Source organism: Crocuta crocuta, unplaced genomic scaffold (genome assembly GCF_008692635.1).
Source record: "Crocuta crocuta isolate KB4526 unplaced genomic scaffold, BGI_CrCroc_1.0 scaffold134, whole genome shotgun sequence".
NCBI classification, from domain to species: Eukaryota; Metazoa; Chordata; class Mammalia; order Carnivora; family Hyaenidae; genus Crocuta; species Crocuta crocuta.
The window spans coordinates 2,052,969-2,078,828 of record NW_027530183.1 but is presented as its reverse complement, the minus strand read 5'-3'; the positions used below and the strand labels follow the sequence as shown (position 1 = coordinate 2,078,828).

Here is a 25,860-nt window from a genome sequence, read left to right as displayed (position 1 = left end):
AAAAGGGTTTAATGGATATACTTTATTCAAATGGTGTTTTGAACACTGAGATATATGATTTAAGTCTGCTCACAATTACTCTAATACATACATTTAAAACAATGGTCAAAGCAGCAATTACACCAACTCACTGGGAAAAGTACAAAGTCCATCCAAGCAGCACTTGGGTTAAATTATAAAACAAGGTACACAAGAGCACTTCAGCAGAAATTAAATTATTTTAGAACACATTAAGTTGCTAAATTTTGTACCGGCATCCAAAGGCAGATGAATCATTCTTAGAGGCGGAAGTGCCCCGTGGTTTCACAGTCCGGAACACTCAGTTGACCATCACTGGACCATTTCAACCATCTCACAACCAGTGGGAGCTGCCAGAGTCAGTCCGTCTCACTCCAGATGCCAAAAGCAACAGGCAGGTCATCACAGTTTGGCTTATAAAAGACATGACATTTTATTTCTGCTGAAGTCATCCAGATAAGTGAATCTCATAAATACAATAAAATGTAACCCAACCAAAATTTTATGTCACTTTCCACAGACAAGGGTATGTTAACAACTGAAGTTCCAAATACAAACCCATGTTTGTATTTAACTGTTTGATGCTAAATTTTAACAATTCCTTCCCCTCACCCTGCCTTGGCTCGTTTTCTTGCTGTCATATCACTATGAAATAAATCCTTGTCCCTTCTTAGAAAGGAAACTAAATGTCCCTTCTGATACTGAGGAATTCATAGGCCTAAACATTCTCTGCCGGGATTCTTAAAAAAAAAAAAAAAATCAAATTCTACTTTGAAGACATAATTTGTATTTAGATTATGTGCTAATAATTCTTCAAAGCAAGTAATTTTTTTTTTGATTTTGGAACATGGGAAAAGTTCACATCATAGAGTATAGAGATTCTAAACTGATCCCTTCAAAACTACTTTTTTTTTCAGAAAAAAATGCATAAGACTTTGAAGCACTTCAGAAATACAAAAATCTACAACAAATGAACAGTTGATAGAGAGAAGGACTGCATTTACTTTTGAATATACCAGGTACTTAGGAACTTATACTTGTGAAAAATCACAATGATTTTAAGACTATTTTGCCAAATAAATGTTGGCAAATAGTTTGGCAACATATTTTATAAAGATTACTTATACACGGCATATAAATGAAAGGCAAACATAAATTACAATGGATTTAAGTTTAATTACATTAATATAATCTACACTATACCTATACCCACATGTTAATAACCACATGGCAAATTCACAGTTGTAACTAAAAAACTATATTTAGAACAGTCTTTTTTTCACTACTATTTGCATAATTCCTTGTAACAGGTCTAGAAGCCTAATACATGTAAGCTTACTATCTTTTGAGGATTACAATAATCTACAAATGATACTTTAACATTGTGGATTGAAAAACAAACACCAGTATGTTTTTATGCTTGAGCAAAGTTGACTGACTTCTGTATTTTGGGTAAAGTAGAGCAAAGTCCACCCACCCTAGAACAGGGATGACATGGCTCTACAAATTCCTCTTGGTTAAACCTGGCAACCCACCTCGGTGAATCAGTGACTTCTGAGCTTGACGACATTCCTCTGACCCTCAGTTTTTAACATAAAAGAGAGGAATAGTTATGTGAAGAATTCAAATCAAAAGTGAAACCTACATTTTCAGAATGTCATTTTGTGCATTAGGGTTTTCGTCTGCTTGTTTTATCATACATTCTCCACACTACTAAATGAAGCTTCTATATTTAGGTTCCTGGACCTAACTCAGCAAGAGCAAGAAAGTTTTCCAGCTTTCTTAGCCTACTTTTGGTTCTTCACTTCCCAGACAATGAACAAGAGATGGTTTTCCTTCCTGCAATGTTCCTTACTTTCACCAAGCTTCCTTGAAAAATAAAAACAAAAACATTCAAATATTTCTTTGTCACCTTTTTCATCAAAAGAAAATTCCTGATGAATATATGCAGCAAAACTCAAGATTTATATTCTTCCATTCCCAAAAAGGTAAGAAGGTGTCACTATTTATGTTGGGCCCTCTTCCTTCTAACAAACCTTTAAATAAAACACAAAGACAGAAACCCAAAAGGGGAAGGAATAGACTACACCAACTTGACATTCTCGGTTTCTTTTTTTGTTGTTGGTTTCTACAACAAAACTGCATGCCATTCCTAACACTCAGCATTTTTCTCACATCCTATTATTTTATTTGCAAATTACCATAGAGCAATGTAGCTTCAACATGCTAGTCTGCTTCAGTGTTTTCTGCATTATTTTCCTGCCATAAAATAGCTCTACAGCTATCTTCAATCTATTTCCTCACCTGCCAATAACCGTTGGTTCTCCATTATAAAGCTGTCCTCCGTCTGTCAAGAGCCCTTGGGATAAACATATTAATAATTTAAAGCTCACTGGTGAAGGAGCTATGCAGAATTGTTCCCTTTAATTCTCAATTATTACTCCAAAATTTACATATGTACGTACTCCCACACATAAAACAAACATACATGGTCTGCAAAATAAACTGCAGATATAATTTCAAACACGCATGTAGAGATTCACATTTTAACAGCAAACTTACATGCAGATATACAGAAGTATAGTTTTACACTCCTAAATTACATTAGCAAGCTGAAACATAGAATTCTTTAATGTTTTAGATTTGTTCTTTGCTTTGATTCTTAGAAATAAGCAAAAAGGAGACATAAACTTCATGCTATGTCTGTCATATTATCAGGCAATGTGGTATTATTTCTACTGACAAATTATCCAACTTGCTTATTCTATACAAAAGGTGATATAAACATACTACATACAAAACACAGAGTTAAAGACAACAAATGGAAACTTTATACAAAATACTTGATACCATCAGTATTTAAGTTTGTATAGCTTTGACCAAAAGATTCAGCCTGTCCATACTTTTCTGATATAAAGGAGTAGTCTATATATCTATATAACATTCTTAGCTACAGAAAAAGAGACATGAAGGGGGTTGAGGGGAGGAGGGAAGACCAAGTGACACAGCTGACATTCGTAACTGCACTGTTATCAATATGCATAAACTTAGCGGTGCCACATTATCTGAATTAATGTCTTTTGCCAGTAGGTGGTCCAGAATACAAAATATAGCCACACAGAACTCTGTTTTCATGCTTACTCCTTGGCAGAATTATTAAAAATAAACGCAGCTAACACATTGCAGAGCCGTCAAAATATCTACTAGTTTTGAAGAACTTGAAGGCAAGAATCTGTTCAAATGAATAAAGAACAGAAGTTTTCAGAAGAAAACTCATAGCTGCCTAAGAGTTTTAAAAATTAGAAATTTAATGTTCAGCAAGTGTGTCAAAACCACTTTTCATTTGCTCACTCAACTTAAAGATTCACCACAGCTGAATTACACATATATTTACACTGAGTATGTACAGCTGAACATAAATAGGAGTTATTTATGAAAAACTACTATGTTAATGGTTATTTAGTTTACACTGACTTGTGTACTGGTCTAGTGGGTCAGAGTCACCCTGGCACAGCTGTCATGTTTAATCTAGTAAGTTTCTTGACATACTCAGAGAAAAACCGTTTCACAGAAATTCAAAGTTCCAGCAAGCAGTCAGGCCCATCGTCCACTGGAGGCAAAGCTTCTGCTGAATGAGAAGTTAATTTCAGAGTTCTTGTATTTCCCCCAGGCACCAAAAGGCACTACCACGGCAGTACTGTTATCTTCAGTACCAAACTGTATTGCCTGCAAGGTTTGGCAGGAAGGGAAGAGAAAAACACAAGAAATCAGAGTCTGTACAAAGTGAAATCATTGTTCCTCTAGAAGTCTATAAACTCATTCAAAATACAGTTACTGGCGTGCCTGAGTAGCTCAGTTGGTGAAGTGTACAACTCACAGTTTGTGAGTTCAAGCCCCGTATCAGGCTCTATGCTGTCAGCACAGAGCCTCCTTCAGATCCTCTGTCCCCCTCTCTCTCTGCCCCTCCCTTGCTGTTTCTCTCTCTCTCTGTGTTAAATTTTTAAAATTACAGTTTTTAATCCAGATACTTCACAATGGTTTGTGATTCATTCAACATGCATCAAGGTCCACATAGTTTATTAGACTGCATATAGAATAACAGATGACTCCCCTCCCCACCCCACCCCCACTGCCACCAAACAACCATATTAACTATATCCCACTGTAGCAATTTTGGCAACAGAAATACCAAAGGACTAGGATATAAGGTATACAACTCTAGAAGAAGAATATAAATCATTTAGCACAGGGACTAATACAAGGTAAGAATTCAGTGTTAGCTTTTACCTAGCAATTCTGCTTCTAGGAATTTAGCCTAAAAAGTAATTCCCTAAGGAAACAGATGTGTATAAGATATAAAGACAATAAAGTTTATTATTATCCCTACAAAATGGAAAAGTGGCATAAACTAAATTTCCTACAGTAGGAGAATTGTAAATCGATTTTAGGGACTAATTCAAACAGGAAATGACATAGCATTATAAGAAGCGCTCAGGATTATATTCAACAGCAAATGTATTTTAAAAGAATTCACAGCCTGAGACCAAAACTGTGAAGGAAAGGGTTAATAAAAAATATCTGATATAAAAAGCATCAAAATATAAAAAAGTTTTACAAACAAACTAAAAGACAAAAAATAAATACTTAACATATAGGAAGTGCTTGAATAAATGTGAAAAAGACAAACATGCCTATAAAAAGAATGGAAAAAAGCTCTCCACAGACAAGAAATACACTGGGTAACAAAGCTGAGCAAATGGTTAGTTTCAGTAACAAAGAAAAAATATGCAAACTGAAAACACTAAAATTTGATTTTTTTACCTATCAAATTGGCAAAAAAACTATAATAAGAATTTGGAGAAATAAACTTTATAAACATGCAAGGAAAAGTGTAAATTGGAGTATCATTTCTGGAGGGCAATTTGGCAAGCTTATTAAAAGCTTTAGATGGGGTGCTGTGGTGGCTCAGTCAGTTAAGCATTCAATTCTTGATTCTGACTCAGGTCATGATCTCACAGTTTGTGGGTTCGAGCCCTACGTCAGGCTCTCCACTGATGGCGTGGAGCCTGCTTGGGATTCTTTCTCTCTCCATCTCTGTCTCTCTCTGCCCCTCCCCCTTTCAAAATAAATAAATAAACTTAAAAAAAAATAGCTTTAGAATACAGTGTATTCTTTTTGCCTAGCAATTTTAAGAACTTTACCTAAGAAAATAATACATGAAGGAAGCAGATATGTACAAACAGATATAAAATAAGTCTTATATGGTGCTCTCCTCCATAAGATGGAAAAATGAACATAAACTAAACTTGCTGATTAGGGGAACTAGTAAATGAATTATGGTATACAAATATAGTGGAATACCACACAGTCATTAAAATATCACTGCCTGTGTGAATGAGAACACACGTATCTCAAAACAGGTAAGTGAAATTAGGAGAGAAGTGATCATCCATGGAATTGGGCCCATTTCTTATGTCTCATGAACACACAGCAACCAAAAGAATAATTCATGCTCATCCATCTGTTTTCAAGCAAATAAAAGTAAGGTCTTTCTGAGTAAGATCTCATCTCTTACAAATTTAGCACATAAAAGTTTGGGCTAAATATGGTTGCAAATGTAAAAACTGGGAAATGTAAAAATAGCTGTTAAATTAAAGCATGTCTCTAATGATTAAGCGATGGCTACAACTTAAAAAAACTATTGATCTAAACAGATTTTTAAGCAGCACATGGAAATTCTGCATTTTCTTCAATTAGGTATTACTGGGTACCCCCAGTTTTAGCTCTAATTGACATACTAACAAAACCTATCCATATACCTTTTTAAATTTCTGGGTTTTTTTTCATACACCCATTTTTTAAAACCAGAAGTTGTCTATGCTATAGTGTTCCAATACTGGATATTTATTTGGAACAGGCTAGTTTAGTCCAGTGGTTGAATTCAGAAGCTTAGCTGTCTGGGTTTAAAGCCCAGTTCTACAACTTGATAGTTTTGTGATCTTGAACAAGTTACTTAACTTCTCAGGCTCCGTACCTCAGTTTTCCTCATTTGTGATAAGGGATAATACAAGCTGTAGCCTCAGAAGGTTACTGTGATGATTCTATGAGTTAAATATATATGAACAGAAGAGTGTCTGACACACACTTATATTACTATTATTATAATTTACTACTGCTATTACTATCTTTTCAAGATGTATACAAACCCAAAAAATAAACATAGCACAATTCTTGGCACACTGGTTTCACTTAACTACTTGGGAGAATTGTAAAAAAATTTTAAATTGGAAATACTATGAGGTGCCTGGGTGGCTCAGTTGGTTGGGCGTCTGACTTTGGCTCAGATCATGATCTCATAACTTGTGAGTTCAAGCCTTACGTTGGGCTCTTTGCTGACAGCTCAGAGCCTGGAGCCTGCTTTGGATTCTGTGTCTCCTTCTCTCTGCCCCTCCCCTACTTGCTGTGTCTCTCCCTCTCTCTCAAAAATAGATAAAATCAGGGGCGCCTGGGTGGCTTAGTCGGTTAAGCGTCCGACTTTCGCTTAGGTCGTGATCTCGCGGTTGGTGGGTTCGAGCCCCGTGTCGGGCTCTGTGCTGACTGCCAGCTCAGAGCCCGGAGCCTGTTTCAGTCTGTGACTCCCTCTCTCTCTGACCCGTCCCTGCTCACGCTGTCTCTCTCTCTCTCTCCTAGAAATAAATTTTAAAAAAATAGATAAAATCATTAAAAAAATAAAATAAATTGGAAATATTATAGAGTCAAGTGTAACATTCAATGTAATACTAAAGTTAAAACATAATATTTCAAAGAAATCTCAAGCCTATGGTGGCCCCTCCAGGCTGTATCACGATCTGTATGTGGGCTGTTCTCTCCTCTCCTCCACCACCCACAGTCGGGACTTTTCTACCAGACGCTCTGCTGTGTCACCTGTTCAATCACCGCATGGGCTGCTTCATTGGGATCATGGCACTGATTGACAAAGTCACAAATCTCTTGACTATTCACCATGAAGTTGATTCCATCTGTAGTGAGGACCAGGAAGCTGTCATCAGCATGATGGAGCTGTAAACAAAACCAAACACATAGACTCAGTCTTTGAATAATCTTCAAAATTCACAGATTTTTTTCTGTCTGCTGAGTGGTCATCTGTGTTTAAAAGCTTCACAGTAAAGGGGCACCTGGGGGGCTCAGTTGGTTAAGCATCTGACTCTTGGTTTGGACTCAGAGAGTGATCTCACTCCTGGGAGGAGTTCGAGCTCCACATTGGGCTCTGTGCTAACAGTGCAGAGTCTGCTTGGGATTCTCTGTCTCCTTCTTTTTCTGTCCCTCCCTTGCTCACGCTCTCTCTGTGTCAAAAACAAATAGATAAACATTTTTTTAAAATGCTTCACAGTGAAAATAGAAGGCCTATATTTTGGACAAAATTAGCAACATTTAGCATCAACCACCAAGGACAAACCTAACATTTATTTAGTATCACCACAAAGGAAGAAGCTAGATAGCCAAATGATGAGAGACAGCATGTTTTAATGGTTGACAGCACTATCTCTGGAGCCAGGATCGCCTGGATTTGAACTTTGCCTCTACTTTTTGGCTGGGCAAACATAGGTAAGTTCACCTATGCTCTAGATTTGTTTTCTCTGTAAAATGGAGGAGTAGTAGCTATTCTTTTTTTTTTTTTAGTGTTTTATTTATTTCTAGGAGAGAGAGAGAGAGACAGTGTGAGCAGGGGAGGGTCAGAGAGAGAGGGAGTCACAGACTGAAACAGGCTCCAGGCTCTGAGTGGCAGTCAGCACAGAGCCCGACGCAGGGCTCGAACCCACGAACCGCGAGATCATGACCTAAGCGAAAGTCGGACACTTAACCGACTAAGCCACACAGGCACCCCGGAGTAGTAGCTATTCTAAACAGAGACTGGCACTGAGTAAATCCTATGTAAGTATCTGTTCAACAAAATGAATGTAAGTGAACTAATTAGAAGACAAGAAATCATTCAATTAACAATCATTTGCTGCCATTATTGGAAGCCTACATTACATTATACTGTGCTAGGTACTAGCACGACCGGAGAGGGAAGTGTCAGCTCACCACTGGGTGTGTGCAGGGGCAGGGGGGTGGGGGAGTATAGTGTAATGGAGGCACTGATTAATAGCATACAAAAGATGTCAGAGAAACAGAGGTGGGGCGATTATTTAGTTTGGTGAAAAGGGAAGTGAGAGTCAGATTCCAAGTGATGCTGACTGGATGATCATGTGTAGGGATGAAGGGAAAAGTAGAGCCATTCAACCAGGTGAATTCCAGCACAGGGTGAAGCAAAACCAAACCTCACTCATTGTACAGCAAGCCAGTCTCATATTCTATTTGAAAAATTCATCTATCCTTCTATAAACTCCTCCTTTTAAAAGTCATGTTGGGGGGTGCCTGGGTGGCTCAGTTGGTTAAGCATCCGACTTCAGCTTAGGTTGTGATCTCACAGTTGACCAGTTCAAGCCTGCTCAGTTCAAGCCCTGCCTCTGGCTCTGTGCTGACAGCTCAGAGCCTGAAGCCTGCTTGACATTAAAAAAATAAAATTACACTGTAGCAGAACTTTGAAATGCCAAACCTGCTTCAGGCCCACATTGAGCTCTGTGCTAACAGCTAGGAGCCTGGAGCCTGCTTCAGATTCTGTCTCCATCTCTCTGCCCCTCTCCTGCTTGTGCTTTCTCTTTCTCTCTCTCAAAAATAAACATTAAAACAATTTAAAAGATAATAAAATAATAAAAAATAAAAGAAAAGTCATGTCGGTCAGGGAGCACCTTGGTGGCTTAGTCGATTAAGCGTCTGACTGTTGATTTCAGCTCAGGTCACCATCTCATGGTTCGTGAGATGGAGCCCGAGTAGGAGCTCTGTACTGACAGCACTGAGCCTGCTTGGGATTCTCTCTTTCCCTCTGTCTCTGCCCCTCCTCCCCACACATACTCAAGAGCACAGGCGCTCGCTCTCTCTCTCTCTCTCACAAAATAAATAAATAAATAAATAAATAAATAAATAAATAAATAAACATTTAAAAAAAGTCATGTCGCCTGTAATTAAGGTTCTAAGAAAGCCTGTAGCTGGGAACAACCCACCATTCATTCTTTGCATATGTATCAAATGTTTGCAGGTTCTTTGTTACCTTAATCCTCTTTGTTTCTGGTTCTGCTATCACACCGCTGGTTTTAAGATCCAAATCTCCAAGACTCCTTGTCATTGCAAGTCTGCCATTCACATGAGGCTGTCCCAAACTATTCCAAGCCACAAAGCCACCACATTTCTTGATCCTGGTCCAAGAAAAAAAAAGATTATGACATGATACCCCAGAAACAAAGCCATGGTTAAAATCTGTTTAAATGAAACTGATGAAATCAGTTTAAAATTTGAGGTTACATTTCTATCTTGAACTATATAAACATGATCCTATATAAACATGATATATAGAATGATCAGTGGACGTGGTACCTTTCTTTTTCATCTTTTCTTTCTGGAGTATGGTCAATAGTCAGCTTCATGGATTTTCCTTTTCTACACAAAATAGCCCGGCTGTCCCCAACACTGGCTACAACCAGCTCAATACCATCTCTCAACAGGGCTACCGTTGCAGTAGTCCCAGAGGTCAGAAGAGTTGCTGCAAACATTACGAAAAAAAGGGTTGTCAGTGACAGTCAAATGACTGGATATGGAATTTTTATTACAAAATAAAACACAGGCATGTTAAACTAACACTGAAATGTATCATTCTAGCTTAACTACAGCTAAGCAAATAAAATGCAAATGAACTATGTAAGTGAGAGCATGCAGAGAAAGAGGTATTTAATTCAGTAACAAGGCTCCATGCAAATAGAAAATGTTGCTAACCTAATTTGGTAAAAAGTGCATCACTGTTTCCAACTGGCCTCTATTTATATAAAGTAGAACTGACTTGAACTTATAATAATTATGACAGCCTGTGTCTACATCAGCTGTCAGGATTAAAAGAATTACATTTTAATGAGATTGGCTAATACAGCAGGATGACTTTTAGGTCTATGAGCCCATTCAGGCATGCTGACTTTTCTGTAATCTATGCACTCAGAAGATTTCCTCTTCCATTTCTTACTCCTATCCCATGAAAGTATTGTCAGTTAATAAGCTAAGCAAGAATGCCAAGGGCATAGCAGCTGCTCTTAAAGTACTATATTTTATGTTCTTTCCTTCTACAACTGTTCTAATTTTATAAATGTTCACCAAAAAGTCCTAAAACAATTAAAGGTTCGCATTCTTTTCTATTTATCATTGTCCTCCCCACACATGAAACAAAGTTACAGCCATCGTTATATTAGGAAAGTATGGGAGAGTGGAGAGTGAAGTTCATTCTAGTTTCCCACATGCTTCCTGCAGTTCACATTTAATTTTCTCTGATCAAAATTTAAATTAAATGTCACTTGGCTTGAGGTCACCATTGTTTCCTTCATCCAATCCAAACTGCATTTTTTCATGTTTCTTTGATTTATTCTGAGTGTCTGCCCTAGTTTCTTATCACTTGTTAGAAATTTTGAAGGTGCATTGAGCCTTGCCAAAAGTGAGAATAAGTGAAATTAAGGGCTAAAAAGTAAAGCAAACTGGAAGAAATGGAAAAAGATAACTTATTTAAAGCAGGTATTATCTTCAATAACATGGTTAATTCTTTAAAGCATCTAAATAAAATATTCAGGTGATCATCCAAAGATGTCTTCTACAAAGGTAGATTTAGGAAAAATCATGTGCTACTGATTTGACTGAATGAGGCTCAATCTTTTCAATTTTTTTTTCCAAAAAGACAATTTAAAAAATTTCATCAGTAATTCCAGTAATTTGGAAGGATATATATACATATGTATATATGTATATTTATTCCAATTAGTATATTGAAATGCCTGCTTTAATCGGAAAAGTAAAATGGAAAAAACATTAATAAACCCTACTTAATCTTTTATATCCATGCTGAATCTGATTCATCAAGAAATAGCATTTATAGTTGCACTATCTTCCCATTTATCTTTTGATTTTGGAACTGTTGTACAAGGTAATATCTCAGCAATGCTAAAATATATCACATATTTGTCACTGTAAAACTTAAATGTCTTAGCATAAGTATCAGTGATGTTTACATTACAAAAGTAAACTTTTGAGTTTCCCAAAACATGTGATGGAATCTTCACAGTTTCACTACTGTGGTTTTTTTCCAGTGATGGGAAGAGCTAGGCAAGAGAACACAGGCATTTACTCAGATGCTACCTGTCCAGGTAACTTAGCACTCCTCTCCTTTGAGAGAAATGGTCAGCAGCAGCTTTTTTAAAAAGTGGTTTTTAAAAGAGTTACAACAAAAGAGTTAAAATTTCACAAACAAAAACTTCCAAGTTTAGCTGTTTAGGATTCTATTGTAATTCATGGCTCTGCCCGCTAGGAATTTAAAAGAGCTTGATTTTGGGGGCGCCTGGGTGGCTCCGTTGGTTGAACATGCTCAGGTCATGATCTCACACTTCATGAGTTCGAGCTCTGCATTGGGCTGTCTGCTGTCAGCTCAGAGCCACCTTCAGATCCTCTGTCCCTCTCTCTTCCCATCCATCCCCCGTTCTCTGTCTCTATCACACAAATACAAGAGCTTGAGGTTTTACCAACCCATCATTATACAGTTCCAAAATCCCAGATTTGCGGGAAAGTTTTCGAAACTAACTGTTGATTCTGGCTTGCTAAGCATCTAAGAAGTAGGTATTAAATAAGCATTTATTTCACTTAACATTTAATATGGAAGTAAAAATTCTCACTTTTTGCCCTAACAACAAAACTATAAAACTAAGACATCTTTCAATAAGGTCTTAACACTCACTGGACATTTCCTACTGCAAGACATCTCAACTAATGGGACAAAGAGGATGTGGGAACCTTCCAGTAGTCCAGGCTAGGAACCGCTGGACTCCTTCACCTGGGACAAAATTAAGCAGATTTCTCTTTCCACTGAAGCCCAGCATATAGTGTCCACGGGCTCCAGGTCTAGAGCTGCTGACCGGGCACAGTTCTCTGCCACAAATAACACGCACAGAGGCAAATAGGAAATTCACCCAGGAATTGTGCTCAAACATTACAAACCTGCAACACAGGGGAGGGCAGAGAAAGAGCTGCAAAATAAGGGCAAGGATTTTTATTCTGGTAAAAATTTCACTAGCAAATTACATAATATTCCAGGAGATGCCAAATCACCGATTCCGAGACTCAGTTTGCCTAAGTTGATGGTATTTTGTAGTTGAGTCTCTTTTTTCAACAGAGTAAAACTTTTCGTTTTACAGCTTTCCAAGGCAGGAAAAACTCTATACAAACACATGTATGCAAAACACATATGTGGTGTATCACAGTCACACATCTATATACTCTCTCTCTTTCACATACACACACACACACACACACGCACACACACGCACGCACACACACAGTCCTGAAAAGTAAATCAGTACCATTACTGAGTTGAGAAAAAAAACCTTGTCAATTTGCTTGGTGCCAATATTAGAACTATCAAGAAATAACTAACAGGAAAATTCATGGGAATAGCAGTGACTAATTTGTATCTGACAAGTTAGAGAGAATGTGAACTACAGAATACCACCAAATTACTGGAATTTAAATATATATCAGGAAGGAATCAAAGCACCTCCTATACCAGATAAAAGAAGTAACATGTTTGTTAATGACGCTTGACACATTTTTTAGAGTAATATGATTAATTTAAATTAATTATTTAAATATAGGCTGGTAAGGCTCTTGGGCACTAAGGCATGTTTCTAAGTTTATGTAATTCATAAAATGGGTATTTCTGCAGCTCTCTCTTTTCCCTGGTGTTGCAGGTCAACATCTCAAAAGAAAAATGATCAAGATTTTGAATGGCAACGTAACAGTAAAAGCTATACTTTTCAAAAAATAACACCACCCCCCCCCCCGCAATTATGAGTTACTGTGTAAACAATAATCTGTATAAACCAATACAGTTTCAATATTTATTAAATATAGGTGTTCTGGACACCTATGACTCATGAACACCAAAATCAAAGTAATGAGCTGAAGCAGTAACAGCACAATAAGTATTTTTCCTATGTTGTCCCTATTGTTTTTCATTTCGGCTTATCCCAGAGTAAGAAAGGTACTCAAAAACACTGCCTTTCTAACACTAGTTATTTTGTAGAGATCAGATAATGTGAAGAGCATGGACGTTTCCAATGGAAGTCATGATGCTGTCACCAACATCTCACACTCTAAACATTAGAGCAAGCCTCTTTCTGATCCATTTGTCTCTTGGAGAGCTTTTCGACTTTTAAACCTTATGCAATCTAGAAACACTTGGAAGAGTTTATAGGATATAAAGGATATAATCTCAGTTTTCTACCATCACATTTGTTTTAAGTGATAGTTTGTTCATAAACAGTAGAGTAATGGTATATCATTTGAATTTACTGGCTGGTTTTATTAATTGTAATATAATAGATATAACTGCCATAAATTAAATACAAAAACATTTAAAGACAGTGATGAAATCAGCTTCATAAATAAGGGCAATTTCAAAATGTGTCAACAACAAATCAATAAAAATAGCCAGCAATTTTGTAAGGGCAAGATTCTTGCTGTTTCTTGATATGTGGCACTCTGATTCTATTCTCCTCACACCACCTCATTTTAAACTGAAATAGTAACTATTTTAAATGCTAATGGGATAATTTGAAGTACTTATTCAGATGTGACAGATTTAGACTAAAGTCTTGAAAAGAAGATAATGTTTTATGTTCATTTTATTTCTTTCACTTACCCTCAAGAACGCTAATACAGTTAATTAAGGGGTACTACTCCCATTTATACTCCCAAATTCCACCATTAGTGATTCATTCCTATGTTTTAACCAGTTTCTTTTCAGGCTTTCCCTACTTAAAATTTAAATCCACTTAGGAGTGATAATTCATTAAAACACATATGTTATGTTAATAATTTGGTTAAATCAGCTCCAGGATAATCAAAGAATAAATTATAATAACTTTGGTGAGTGGGGCGCCTTAGTGGCTCATTTGGTTAAGCATCCAACTTTGGCTTAGTTCATGATCTCGTGGTTGGTGAGTTCAAGACCTGTGTTGGGCTCTGTGCTGACAGCTCAGTGCATGATACTTGCTTCAGATCCTATGTCTCCCTCTCTCTCTGCCCCTCTCCCTCATGCTCTGTCTCTCTCTTTCTCAAAAAGAATAAATAGGGGCGCCTGAGTGGCTCAGTTGGTTAAGCATCCGACTTCGGCTCAGGTCATGATCTCACAGTTCGTGTGTTCATCAAGCCCCGCATCAGGTTCTGTGCTGACAACTCAGAGCCTGGAGCCTGTTTCAGATTCTGTGTCTCCCTCTCTCTCTCTCTGCCCTTGTTCGCACTCTGTCTCAAAAATAAATAATAAAAACATTTAAAAAATGAATAATTAAAAAACATTTAAAAAAAATAACTCTGGTGAGAAGGAGTAGGCATGGAGGTCAGCTCAGTTGAGTCCAAATAATAACTGAGTGCCTTCCATATTCTATACAGGGTGCTGAGCACTAGAGATTCAAAATGAATAAGCCATGGTCCCTACCTTTAAGCTGTTCACCAGAAGGGTTCATGAACAGGAAATGGGACTAATGCTGACAGAAAAGGTAAGAGAAACTGGAGGAGGCTAACTGCACTTCCCTTTTTTTTTTTTTAAACTAGCACCGGGTCCTACCTACAGCTATGTTAAAAGGAATATTATCCACTCTTATAATACTGGTACGGCTTCAGTTCTTACTAAAAACCAAAAAAAAAAAAAAAAGTGTTTTTAATTTAAATAATAACTTTGAAATCTGAAATGGCATATATTCTTTTAATCCACAAATTGAAAAGTTCAACAATTTACAGTGTTCTATCTTCAGTGGTTTTAACATATTTGATAAAACAGGCCCCAAATATCAAAAGGCAATTTTTAGCAAGGTTGAAAGCCTTGGCAACTTACTAAGAATAAATCTTAAAGTTATTTTCAAAATACTTCTTTAAAAACACACACACAGACCAAGTGATCTATAGGAATACATACAAAATGAGATGTGAGAACAACAATATAACAGCAGACCCCTTTCTTTTAGCAGCATACTAGGTACCATTCTGTTGTGCTCCATTATACTTGCAAACAAATAAATGGCCATTAAACAAAATATAAATTTTAGAATATCTTATGAAAGGTCCAAGATCATTAACTCAAAGCATAGGATGGATGAACTCAGTTAAGTAAATACAATTTAAATTTATTATTCAAAATTAATTATATCTTTATGATTAATTTCTTTGCACAACTGTCTATGAGTAAGGCACCTTTAGAAAGTTTCTTTTAAGGCAGGCAAGTTAAACAAATTCTCTCCCAAAGTTCGAAGTTCTCTTTAATTATATTAATAAGTAAAAGGGCTCCTCTCGTATTTTGCACCGAACCTATCGGTTTTAAGCATCTTTGTCAATTAGATCCTTTACAAAAGGGCTGACTGCACATATAAAGTGTTAATGTTTTGATTGTTGGCCACGTTCCCATTATAAACTTGTCTTCTTCTGAAAACCTTGCCCAGTAAGGGCTACCTGTTTACAGAACAGCCAGGGTACACACTTGCACTACGGCCAGCAAACACTGTGGTATGAGATACAGCCAACCTGGTAATGAAAAAGTGAAACAAGGGCACACCAATATTCAGGTGTTCAAAGTTACTCCATACTATTCAGAGTTACAAAGATAAAACTATAACTGTTTTACTGTTCTCTTACATGTTTTTATCCATCAGGGACAAGAGCTAAATCTTACACCTAAAATTTACCTTCTGTCAACCTCTCTTTTCAAAGGTAAGGAGCCAGCTGGAAGGGAAAAAGTCCAAAGGCATGAAGAAGAGAAAATGGGCCGAATCAATCTATTAACAAGAAAATAAATCCCTGAACAAAGAGAGTGGACTCTACTGCTTCTCCAAGTATGATGATAGTAAGGTTCTCCAAAAAGGGCAGGAAAAGTCTCAGAAGATGGTGAATAGAGCCATCCTAGTCACCTCTGCAATCTTTATCATTAAACATGCCCATGAGAGAGACCACTGTGGGTGCCAGGAAAATCCCAGCCCTTATTCAGCAACTAGCCTTATCTGCAAAATGAGGCGAATTTCCATCCTTCTGCTCTCCCACTGAAAACCATGAATTGTTATTTCTGTGATGCTTTGACTTCGTTTAAATAAAAAGAGGAACCAAACATTGATTAATGTTGCACAATGCACAGGGCCCCTGGGTGGCTCAGTTGATTAAGCATCATACTTTGCCTCAGGTCTGGCTCAGGTCATGAACTTGCTTCCGTAAGTTGGAGCCCAGCGTTGGGCTGTGTGCTGACAGTGCAGAGCCTGGAACCTGCTTCAGATTCTGTGTCTCCCTCTGTCTCTCTGTCCCTCACCTGCTTGTGCCTTGTCTCTATCTCTCTCAAAAGTAAATAAAGATTTTTAAAAAACCTTTAAAAAATATTGCATGATTCACTTTCAGATCAGTTATGAGGTCTGTATGCATAGATTTACATGGTTGCTGCAGAAGTTTTCAAGATTACCTTTATGAGCAAAAGATTTTGGGGCCAGCTAACTAGAAAACACTAGCTACAGTTTTCTGAAAGCTTTTGATAAATTTAGTCAAAATCAGAAATCTTTTAGTTTCCAAATTTAAAGAATTTGGAAATTTTTAAATTGAGCTGACATGCCCTGTGTTTAACAAATAAAAACAAAAATATCACTAGTTACCACAAAGCTCCAACAGCAAGCTTTTTTAGAAATGGGAGAGGGGCATCTGGGTGGCTCCGTCAGCTAAGCGTCCAACTTCAGTTCAGGTCATGGTTTCGCAGTTTGTGAGTTTGAGCCCTGCCTCCAGCTCTGTGCTGACAGCTCAAATCCTGGAGCCTGCTTCATATTCTGTGTCTCCCTCTCTTTCTGCTTCTCCTGAATCAAGCTCTGTCTCTCTCTCTCAAAAAATGAAAAGGCATTTTAAAAAAAGTGGGAGAAAACAGATCGTCCTTCTAATTAAAGCAGGGCATATTAGCCATTGTCTTTTCTTATTTAGGACCAGTCAGCAATTTTCTTCTTGTCTTCTGTCTGACTAAACAAGATTATCCAACAGTGTATTTCAGTACTTGCCCATCAGATTCATCTAAAAAACCTAAAACAGTAAACCCTCTCATAGTATGATCCTTTGGTCCATAAAAAGAGCAATCAAATTTTTAAAATTTCAAATCTTTTTAAAATTTAAATTCAATATCAGAACCATTTTTAGAGCTTCAATATTTGAAAATATCTCCAATATACTTCATTTAAAAGTGAGGTGCTAACATTACCCTGGATTCCAAACAGCATTTAAATTTATTACTTATATAAAATCACTTTCAACATAAGCGTCCTTACAAATAAATTTACATTAAAATTCCCACCCCTAAAGGGCTGAAATTGTTCCTCTGTACTAGACTTTCCCCAGGCCCCCAGGAATGGGACTGTTTTACTTACCATCAGCAGACAGGTGGGCATGCTTTGCAAAGGCTTTATCTATTTCTAGAAAAGCCAAGGTCAACACAGTTTCCAAGTTCTTCTCCTTAGGAAGCAAATCCCTTTGTGGGGAGAAAAAAAAAAGAGTCCCAAAGAATCATTTTATAATAGGTTTCTCTTCTTCCTCTAGCTAGCTGGCTGGCTGTTATTCCATACAATGGGCCTTCATGGTTTGCCTTTCAGATGGAGGCTTAAAATGCACAGATTAACAAATCAAATTACGAAATAGCTAAGTACAGAGATAAGCCTTTAAGAACAATAGAATTAAAGTCCAAGTCTCTAACCTTAAAAGATTAATCTAATCCTCTCTATCTACAACCCTGAGAGGTTAAGAGTTCCTTCATATTAAATTAAGCCACGGGGACACCTAGGTGGCTCAATCAGTTAAGGAGCCAACTTCGGCTTGGGTCATGATCTCACGGTTTGTGATTTTGAGCCCCACCTTGGGCTCTGTGCTGAAAACTCAGAGCCTGAAGCTGCTTCAGAGTCTGTGTCTCCCTCTCTCTCTGTCCCTTCCCCCCTCTCACTCTGTCCCTCTCTGTCTCAAAAGTAAATAAACATTAAATAAAAAAATTTTAATAAAAAATAAAAAAATAAATTAAGCCACAGAGTTCAAAATATGAATAAATCAACTGATGAGCAGCATGAATAACTATTCCATAAGAAGACAAAAAACAGTCACATATTTTCCCCTTTTTAATTCAAGCAGTAGTGTGATCCCCCAAAATATATTAATAAATAAATAAATAAACTATTTAAAGACCTCCAAAACAGCTTCATTAAATGCAGTTTCCCCATACCTATGCCAATCATCTAAAGCTATTCTTATAGCTTTAGTATTCAAGTATTCAAAACTATTCACACCACTTGCAAGAATAATTACATTTATTGAAGTGCTATACGCCATGCACTGGTAGGAGTAAAGGCTTCTCATGGTACATGAATGTGTACTTTATGCTAACTCACTTGAAATGATCACAAATCAAGGACTGTTGATTCTGGTCAATGTCCTCACCAGAGAAGTTGTTAAAACATACATCGCCAAGGGGAACCTGGGGAGCTCAGTCAGTTAAGCATCTGACTTCGGCTCAGGTCATGATCTCACTGTTCATGAGAGTTCAAGCCCTCCCCCCACTGGGCTCTCTGCTGACAGAGCAGAGGCTGCCTCTGATTCCCTGTCCCCCTCTCTCTGCCCTTCCTCCCCCTCAAAAATAAATTAAAAAAAAGAAACATACATTGCCAAAATGGTAATAACCATCCACCATCAGTAATAAATGACATGCTTAAGCTACTGCTTATTCCTAAAGCAGCAGTATGGAGCCACTCCAATAACTAGGTTAACAGTGAATGTCTCAGCCAAAAGGTTAAAGTTTAAACATGAAGTACAAACCAAATTGCAAGGTGAAGAATTGAGTCATTGTACGTACATGATGCATTTCTCCATGTGGGTGTGACAGAAATCAGCAGCTGCAGGTCCTCCATGTCCATCATACACCGCAAAGTACAGGACCTCATCTGTCAGCTGAGCGCTGTCAAACCGGTCTTCATTCTCTTTTCGTCTGCCAATATGTGAGGCGCAGCCTACGTTTTCCAAGCTGATTTTGGGAATCGGTTTGCCATACTTAATGCTGGGCGGCAGCAGTATCGGCTCATCAATGCGATTATCCCAGATCCCAAAACTGTCCCAGGTTGCTGGACGTCCACTCCCATCTGGGTCGAACCGTGAACACCTAGACTCTGAAGTAGAGCTGTGGCACGTGGACGTCACCCGCCGGTCGTCCTGCAGAAGGCGGGAGCTCAGCAGCACTCTCCTTCTCACCTGGTTCCCGCCACTTCTGACCAAAGTAATTAAGGCAGCTGTTGACATAACTCAACTCCAAAGGCCTCAGGAATGAGGGAAAGGACAGTAGAATAATAATGGAAAGTCTTCAAGAAAAATGATGCAACTGAGGACAGAGAGATGCAAGAGACAGAGAGACTCCATCAGTAATTTCATATGTAACTGATATATCATTGGATACTAGCAACACGTAAGGCCATAAAGAATATGACACCTAACACCCTGCTCCTAACAATAACAGACCAAAAATGAATTGATTTGCCTATCCCTTTCACAGTGTTTAAATTCTATTAAAATGTGACAATGTGTATATGTCATATAGAACAAGTGTTTCTTAAACTTTAACTTCCAGTCACCTGGAGAAATTGTTCAAATGCAGATTCTGGGGGCGTCTGGGTGGCTCAGTCAGTTAGGAGTCAGACTCTTGACTTTGGCTATGGTCATGATCTCACCTTCGGGTTTGAGCCCTACATCGGGCTCTGCACTGACCACGTGAAGTCTGCTCGTGATTCTTTCTCTCTCTCTCTCTCTCTGCCCCTCCGCCACATGCACACAGATGCACACGTGAGCACGTGCGCGCTCTCTTTCTCAAAATAAATAAACTTAAAAAAAATAAAATGCAGATTCTTATTTAGTCTGTCCAGGGTGGAGCCTGAGATTCTGCATTTCAAGACAGCAAACTGCTGACCCAGCAGGCCTATACTTTGAGTAGCAAGAACATAGAACATAAGTAAATAAATAGTCTTCCTTCATTAACTCCATTGCTCTGAAAAAAAGGTAGGAGCAAATGTTAACATTTTAATGTTAATAAGAAAAGTAACTGGTTAATAGAAGAGTTATGACCGTTCTATACTCAAGAGTGCCCAAGTTTTAGTAAAGACACAATCGAACCTCTAAATTCCATTTTCTTTGAAGATTTGTCAACTTACTAAACTTCACATACTTCATTACTATGGTTAACTTAGAATGGTTCATGCAAACACTCTCATAGGCTCCAGGATAAGCCATTTCTGATATGTATATCATTGGAATTAAAGGGCACCACTTTGTGACTTAAAAGCAACTGATCTATGGGGAGCTCAGGTCATGATCTCACAGCTCTTGAGTTAGACCCCTGCATCGGGCTCTGTGCTGATAGTTCAGAGCCTAGAGCCTCCTTCCAATTCTGTGTCTACCTCTCTCTCTCTGCCCTTTTCCCACTTGTGGTCTCTCTCTCAAAAATAAATAAACATTTTAAAAATTAAAAAAGAAAGCAACTGATCCATGCATTTACACTAACAACTGTGGGTCTCCTCTCTACAAATCCAGCAGCCTAGCCCTTCCAGATACTACCTGCCGACCTCTGCAGCAGGAGACAGCAAATGACACTGGACTACGTGTCTTTGAAACTATTACTCTGCACTGTGTATCCTATTTCTGGACTCTGTCCCAAAGCTGAATCCAAAGGCCTCCCCTGGGTGTTGTCAGGGGGAATTCCTACACCCCTGCAAGAAGAGCTGTGTTTCTGGCAGTTTTCCACACAAATAAGTTCCTAAGCAAGAATTCAACTCCACAGTACCTTGTTCTGTTCCTTTATGTATTAGAAAACAACTTGAAAATATTTTATAATGCTGGTACAGGGTATTATATTATCCTCAATCAGGGTATTATATTATCCTCAATCATATGTTTGAATTATTTCACAATAAAAGGTGAACTTGAAAAACTATATCTGAGCAAAAGGCACAAACATATACACATATAAAAAGCCCAACTTGAGTGAATCCGTAAGTAAATGCATTAGAGATTTCAAACAATCATTTTCAAATACATTTTTGGAAATCAGTCTAGCTCTGTATCGGAACAGCCATTACTCCTTTCAGTAAATAAAACAGAAGGAAAGGATGAGGTTCCAAAGAGCACCTTTAGATATCTAGGGCATTATGAACAACATATGAGCTCTGCCTTCACAAAATTCAGAATAAAAATGGCCTCCTAAAGAATGAATGTATCATGAAAAACTTAGAAGGCTATTCCTTCTTAGCCTTTTAGTTAATATTATGTATAAAAGACCAAAACTCACCTTTTTATGACAATATTAGGAGCGAAGGAGACATAGTATCTCTGGTTATTAAGTACCGAAGAGAAGCAACACATTAAAGTACAAACAAAAATGGTGTTTATAAAGGTAATGACTTGTGAAGAAATTTCAGGCCATAAAACAATCTATGCTAGAGAACTAAGTACTGATTATTGATGGAGAAAATTCACAAAGCAGCTTTATACCATATAGAAAAAATAGAACCTTTAAAATACATTTATTAGAAACCATTCACATTTGATGAATGCACCGGGAACATGTGAACCATGCACCAGGAATCAGTGAAGTACTATTCTTTTTTCTTATAAACTGAGGTATAACTGAATATCAGTTTCAGGTGCACACACAATATAATGAGTCTATTTTGGTATAAGCAAAGCATGATTCTTTTGGCTTCAATCTGAAATCACGTGTGCCATATTTGGCCTCGGGCTATTTTGCAGTTGCTCACCTACTTTAAACAAGAGTTCTAGATTTAGAAACAAATATTGAATACATTTTTTTACAGCTTTTCTAGGTTACTCTTGTCTTTCTTTTCTCTCTCCCTGTCCCCTCTCCTCCAAAACTCAAAAAATAAAACAGAGTTGCATTTTAGCAGGAAACAAATATCAACTGGAAACATTTAAAGAGTGAAATAAAATCCAAGTTGGGCAGTTTCTTTAACCTCGCATGGACTAAAACCAATCATCAACTTGGCCTCTTTAATCATTTATTATTTGCACAATCATCTCAAAAGTAAGCAGACTAGTCATAGGAAAACATTTATTTTATGAGGAATACTATTGGCATAGATGAAATGTGAGCCAGATATATAGCTAGTTTACAAAACTAGGACAGTGTTCTTCATAACAAAAAGAATGGAGAACTGATATACATCTAAGAGATAATTTTATTATTTGTCACTTCAGCAATTATAAATTGGTATGCATTTATCATTCTGCAAACTAAAAAAGTTATTCAGGAATGCTTTATGTCAATCTCTCAGTCAGATATCAAGACTAGCTTAGATTTTTATCAACCATTTTAACATTTATAGTCAAGCTTTGAAAGTAAAAGTCATCCAAAAGAGTCAAAGGGCAGAAGTAATTCTGCTTGAAAGCCATCTAAAGACAAAAATATCAGAGCAAAAGTTAAAGAGCACAAGAACACATTGCCCACATACCATATTCTACTAGCAAAAATAAAATGTAAAAACTCTGCTAAGCAAGAAAATAAAGCACTTGATTGGAATCCTAGTGACAGAACAGGTTATACATATCAGCAACCTGAACTATATTCCATATACAAAAAGGAAAAAGAAAATGGATAATCTTCTTTGTAGACCAAACTTTTCCATAATTCCTTTTTATTTCCCAACAAAACAAAAATGCATGACCCATAAATTTACTTTAATCACATAAAGTTTTTAAAATGTGTGAGTATGCACACATATATATCCACACAGAACCCCAATATAATCTACATATTGTCAATAAAGAAATGTCAAAAACATTTTCTGTTTTCATCATTTTCACATTGATTTTTGTGACCAAGCTTTCTCTAGCTACCTCTTTAATGCTTTAAGGGCTTAATCTGATACTTTAAAGTCCTGACATGGGGGCACCTGGGTGGCTCCATCAGTTAGGCATTCGACTTCGGCTCAGGTTGTGGGTTTGTACTTTTTTTTTTTTTAATGTCTTTTTTATTTTGAGAGACAGAGAGCGAGCAGGGAGGGGCAGAGAGAGAGGGAGACACAGAATCTGAAGCAGTTTCCAGGCTCTGAGCTGTCAGCACAGAGCCCGATATGGGGCTCGAACCCACGGACTGTGAGATCATGACCTGAGCCGAAGTCGGACACTTAATTGAATGAGCCAGTCAAGCGCCCCTCAGGTTGTGGGTCAGAACCCCACACACTGTCTCTGGCAGGAGGGTGCACTTGGAAGCTGAGCTAAACTGTTGACTGTTGAAAGCAGTTCAAAAGGGCAATTTATGGTTGTAACTTTAAGCACATGCCAAAATTATTCAGGTGTCCTAAGGTTCAGTTTACAGAAAGCTGCTTAGATCTATCCCTCCAGCAAAAATATTTAAGAAAGGATTCACATTTGTCCATTATAAAGCAGCACTCAGGTATCTTTACATCAGTAACTTCCACAAATGAAACACAAAGTCATTTTAATATTCTCAAAGCCAATATTCCTTTTATCTACTTTTTTAAAGAGAAACACTGCAACCCAATACATTCAAATGGTATGGAAACCTCCAGAAAGTATTTCAGGAAATTGGACTCCAATATCTTCTTTATCAGTACTTTGCTAGGAGAAAGCGAAAGAAACTGTAATAGTCTACATTGAGGGAAATAGTCTACATGAGGGAAACAACAACAACAAAACCCCCAAAGGATTCCCCTTAGGTTTGATGTGAACATGTTTTGATGCGTGAATAGAGGAAAGAATGTGGGAGCAGTGAAAAGTCTTCAATGTTCTAATTCCATAGATATCTTTGAAAACATCTTAGTTAATGTAGATAAAAGGCACAGACCACAATCCAAATTTGTACCTTTATACTTTAAGAATTTTCCTTTATATTCTATACTACATCAACAGTCCCTTTTCTTTCCTCTTCTCTAAGATTCCAGTCAAGGGAGGTGCCTGTGTTGATCCTCAATAGAAAGTGACTAAGGTTGCAAAAAAGAAAAAAAGAAAAAGAAAAAGAAATCAATACTCACTACTCAAAAATTATAACTATATTTTTATTCAGTGGTGCGTCTGTTCTTCTCCTCTAATACCAGACACCACTACTCTTTTTTTCAAGGCCATTATAATCTGTCCCTTTAGTCACTCCTCCTGAAACCGACAATCTCATTCTTCCTCCGCACTGGAGGAGGATGAGTGCAAAGGGCTGAAGAGGCCTTGCTGTTCATTTTCAGCCTGAAGCTCAGAAAGGCCGGGGGAGCTTTAGAGACTCCAAATTCCCTGGCTGTTTTCACCGGAGTCTTGTCTTTGTCGCCTCCTAGGAAATCTATAACCTACAATAAAGCGGCTGCTAAAAAAAGATCACCAGCCACAAGGCCTCTCCTGGCAAAGCAAAACGCACATCCTCAGATCGACAGCAACCAAGTCTCTGCATCCTGCTCTATTCTGGTCCCCTGACATGCTCACCCCTGGACAGTTCAGAACCCTGGGCTCGCCAGTAGCCGGTGTGATACACCGCAGGAAGCACACCCGCCCGCCCGCGCAGCGCTGCAGATGGCTGGGCTCGCCCCAGCACCTTCCGCCGCCCCGTCTCCGCCTCCCAATCACCCTCTCCCCGAACAGATCCTGGGTGTCGCCACGTCTCCCTCCCCCCTCCCGCAAGTGCGGCGACGACACGGCGCTGACCCTTGTAGCATCCTAGAATCCGAGGTTCGAGCAGGGGACCCGGAGCTTCCTTACGAGGAAACGCGAACGCGCAGCCTCCGCCCTTTCCACCATCCAGTCCACGGACTCTTCTTCCTTCCAACTCTGTCCCACTCCACTCGCTTGGGTGGCGCCTGCAGCTTGCAGTCAAGTTCAAGGGCAAGCGCGGGTTTCTCAGCAGGAAACGCCTGCTGCCAGCAGCGCAGCCCGGGTGGGCCCAGCCGGGACTCGCTACTCTTGACCTCCAAAGGGAAGAACGCGGTGCACAGAGAACCCAGACACTGACTATCGGACTGAGGAATTTAAACCTGCATTTCCCCTCCCCTCCCTGACGAATCCTCCGTTTACTCTCCATTCCACGGACCCGGTGCGGTGGGATGTGACCCTGCCTATAAATAATATCATAAACTGTTAGAAATAAATGAAGTGCACTCTCTAGGCTCTTACCTTGTGACGGCTATGTCCCTGGAAATTTTCTAATTAGTTAACGGAGGGGGGGAAAGGGCTTTCTTGGTAGGAAAATAAGATTGCCTTCCCTGATGTTTCTGATTTCTGGAGTAAGCAGCTAGAACAGCCACTGGCTCTCCTGCTGGAAAATCTCGAGAATTTTTCTCCTGTAGTGTGAGCCAGATGGAGAGGGGGAAGTCTGTTCCCTCTGACTGACGGCAAGCTCTGGCCAATCCGGGCTCCGAAAAGGCGGGGCGCCAGCCACAGGTCCTTGATCTCAACCAATCGCAGATTCCAACGGGAACGAGCCTCTCCGCAACTACAATTTGGTTTGGCTGACTTTTAGCAGCGCTCGGTAGAGCGACGTCGACTTGGGCCAGTAGCGGCTCGCAGTGATATCCCGCCCTCCCGAAGGCCTTGACACTCGGGCCAATGAGGGAGCTCCTGGGCATAGGGTGGGATCCCGCGATGGGGTAAGTCCGTCAGCTGGTCGAGGAGGGGTAAGCG

The 25,860-nt window shown here is 38.6% G+C and overlaps 1 protein-coding gene across 2 annotated transcripts; it reads right to left on the bottom strand.

Annotated features, from left to right (window-relative positions):
- On the bottom strand, positions 1–25,511 carry PPM1K (protein phosphatase, Mg2+/Mn2+ dependent 1K). 2 transcript variants are annotated; one of them, XM_077765122.1, is made up of 7 exons: positions 25,354–25,511; positions 19,040–19,558; positions 17,574–17,674; positions 9,493–9,658; positions 9,170–9,314; positions 6,943–7,077; positions 1–3,744 (listed from the first exon to the last, which is right to left on the bottom strand). In XM_077765122.1, exons 2-7 carry the CDS (start codon positions 19,477–19,479, stop codon positions 3,613–3,615), a joined length of 1,119 nt encoding a protein of 372 aa, XP_077621248.1. In that variant the 5' UTR covers positions 19,480–19,558; positions 25,354–25,511; the 3' UTR covers positions 1–3,612. The 2 variants fall into 2 exon arrangements, with proteins under 2 accessions (XP_077621248.1, XP_077621249.1); XM_077765123.1 differs by having other exon boundaries at positions 7,021–7,077.
- Between the last annotated feature and the right edge of the window lie 349 nt (positions 25,512–25,860).

Bases quoted from the DNA above. Each gene is read 5' to 3' on its own strand.
- PPM1K (XM_077765122.1), bottom strand. From the start codon at position 19,479: ATGTCAACAGCTGCCTTAATTACTTTGGTCAGAAGTGGCGGGAACCAG. The intron at 17,675-19,039 runs GTACGTACAATG...CTCCCCACAAAG, and splicing joins CACATGGAGAAATGCATCAT to GGATTTGCTTCCTAAGGAGA. The intron at 9,659-17,573 runs GTAAGTAAAACA...TAATGTTTGCAG, and splicing joins TGCCCACCTGTCTGCTGATG to CAACTCTTCTGACCTCTGGG.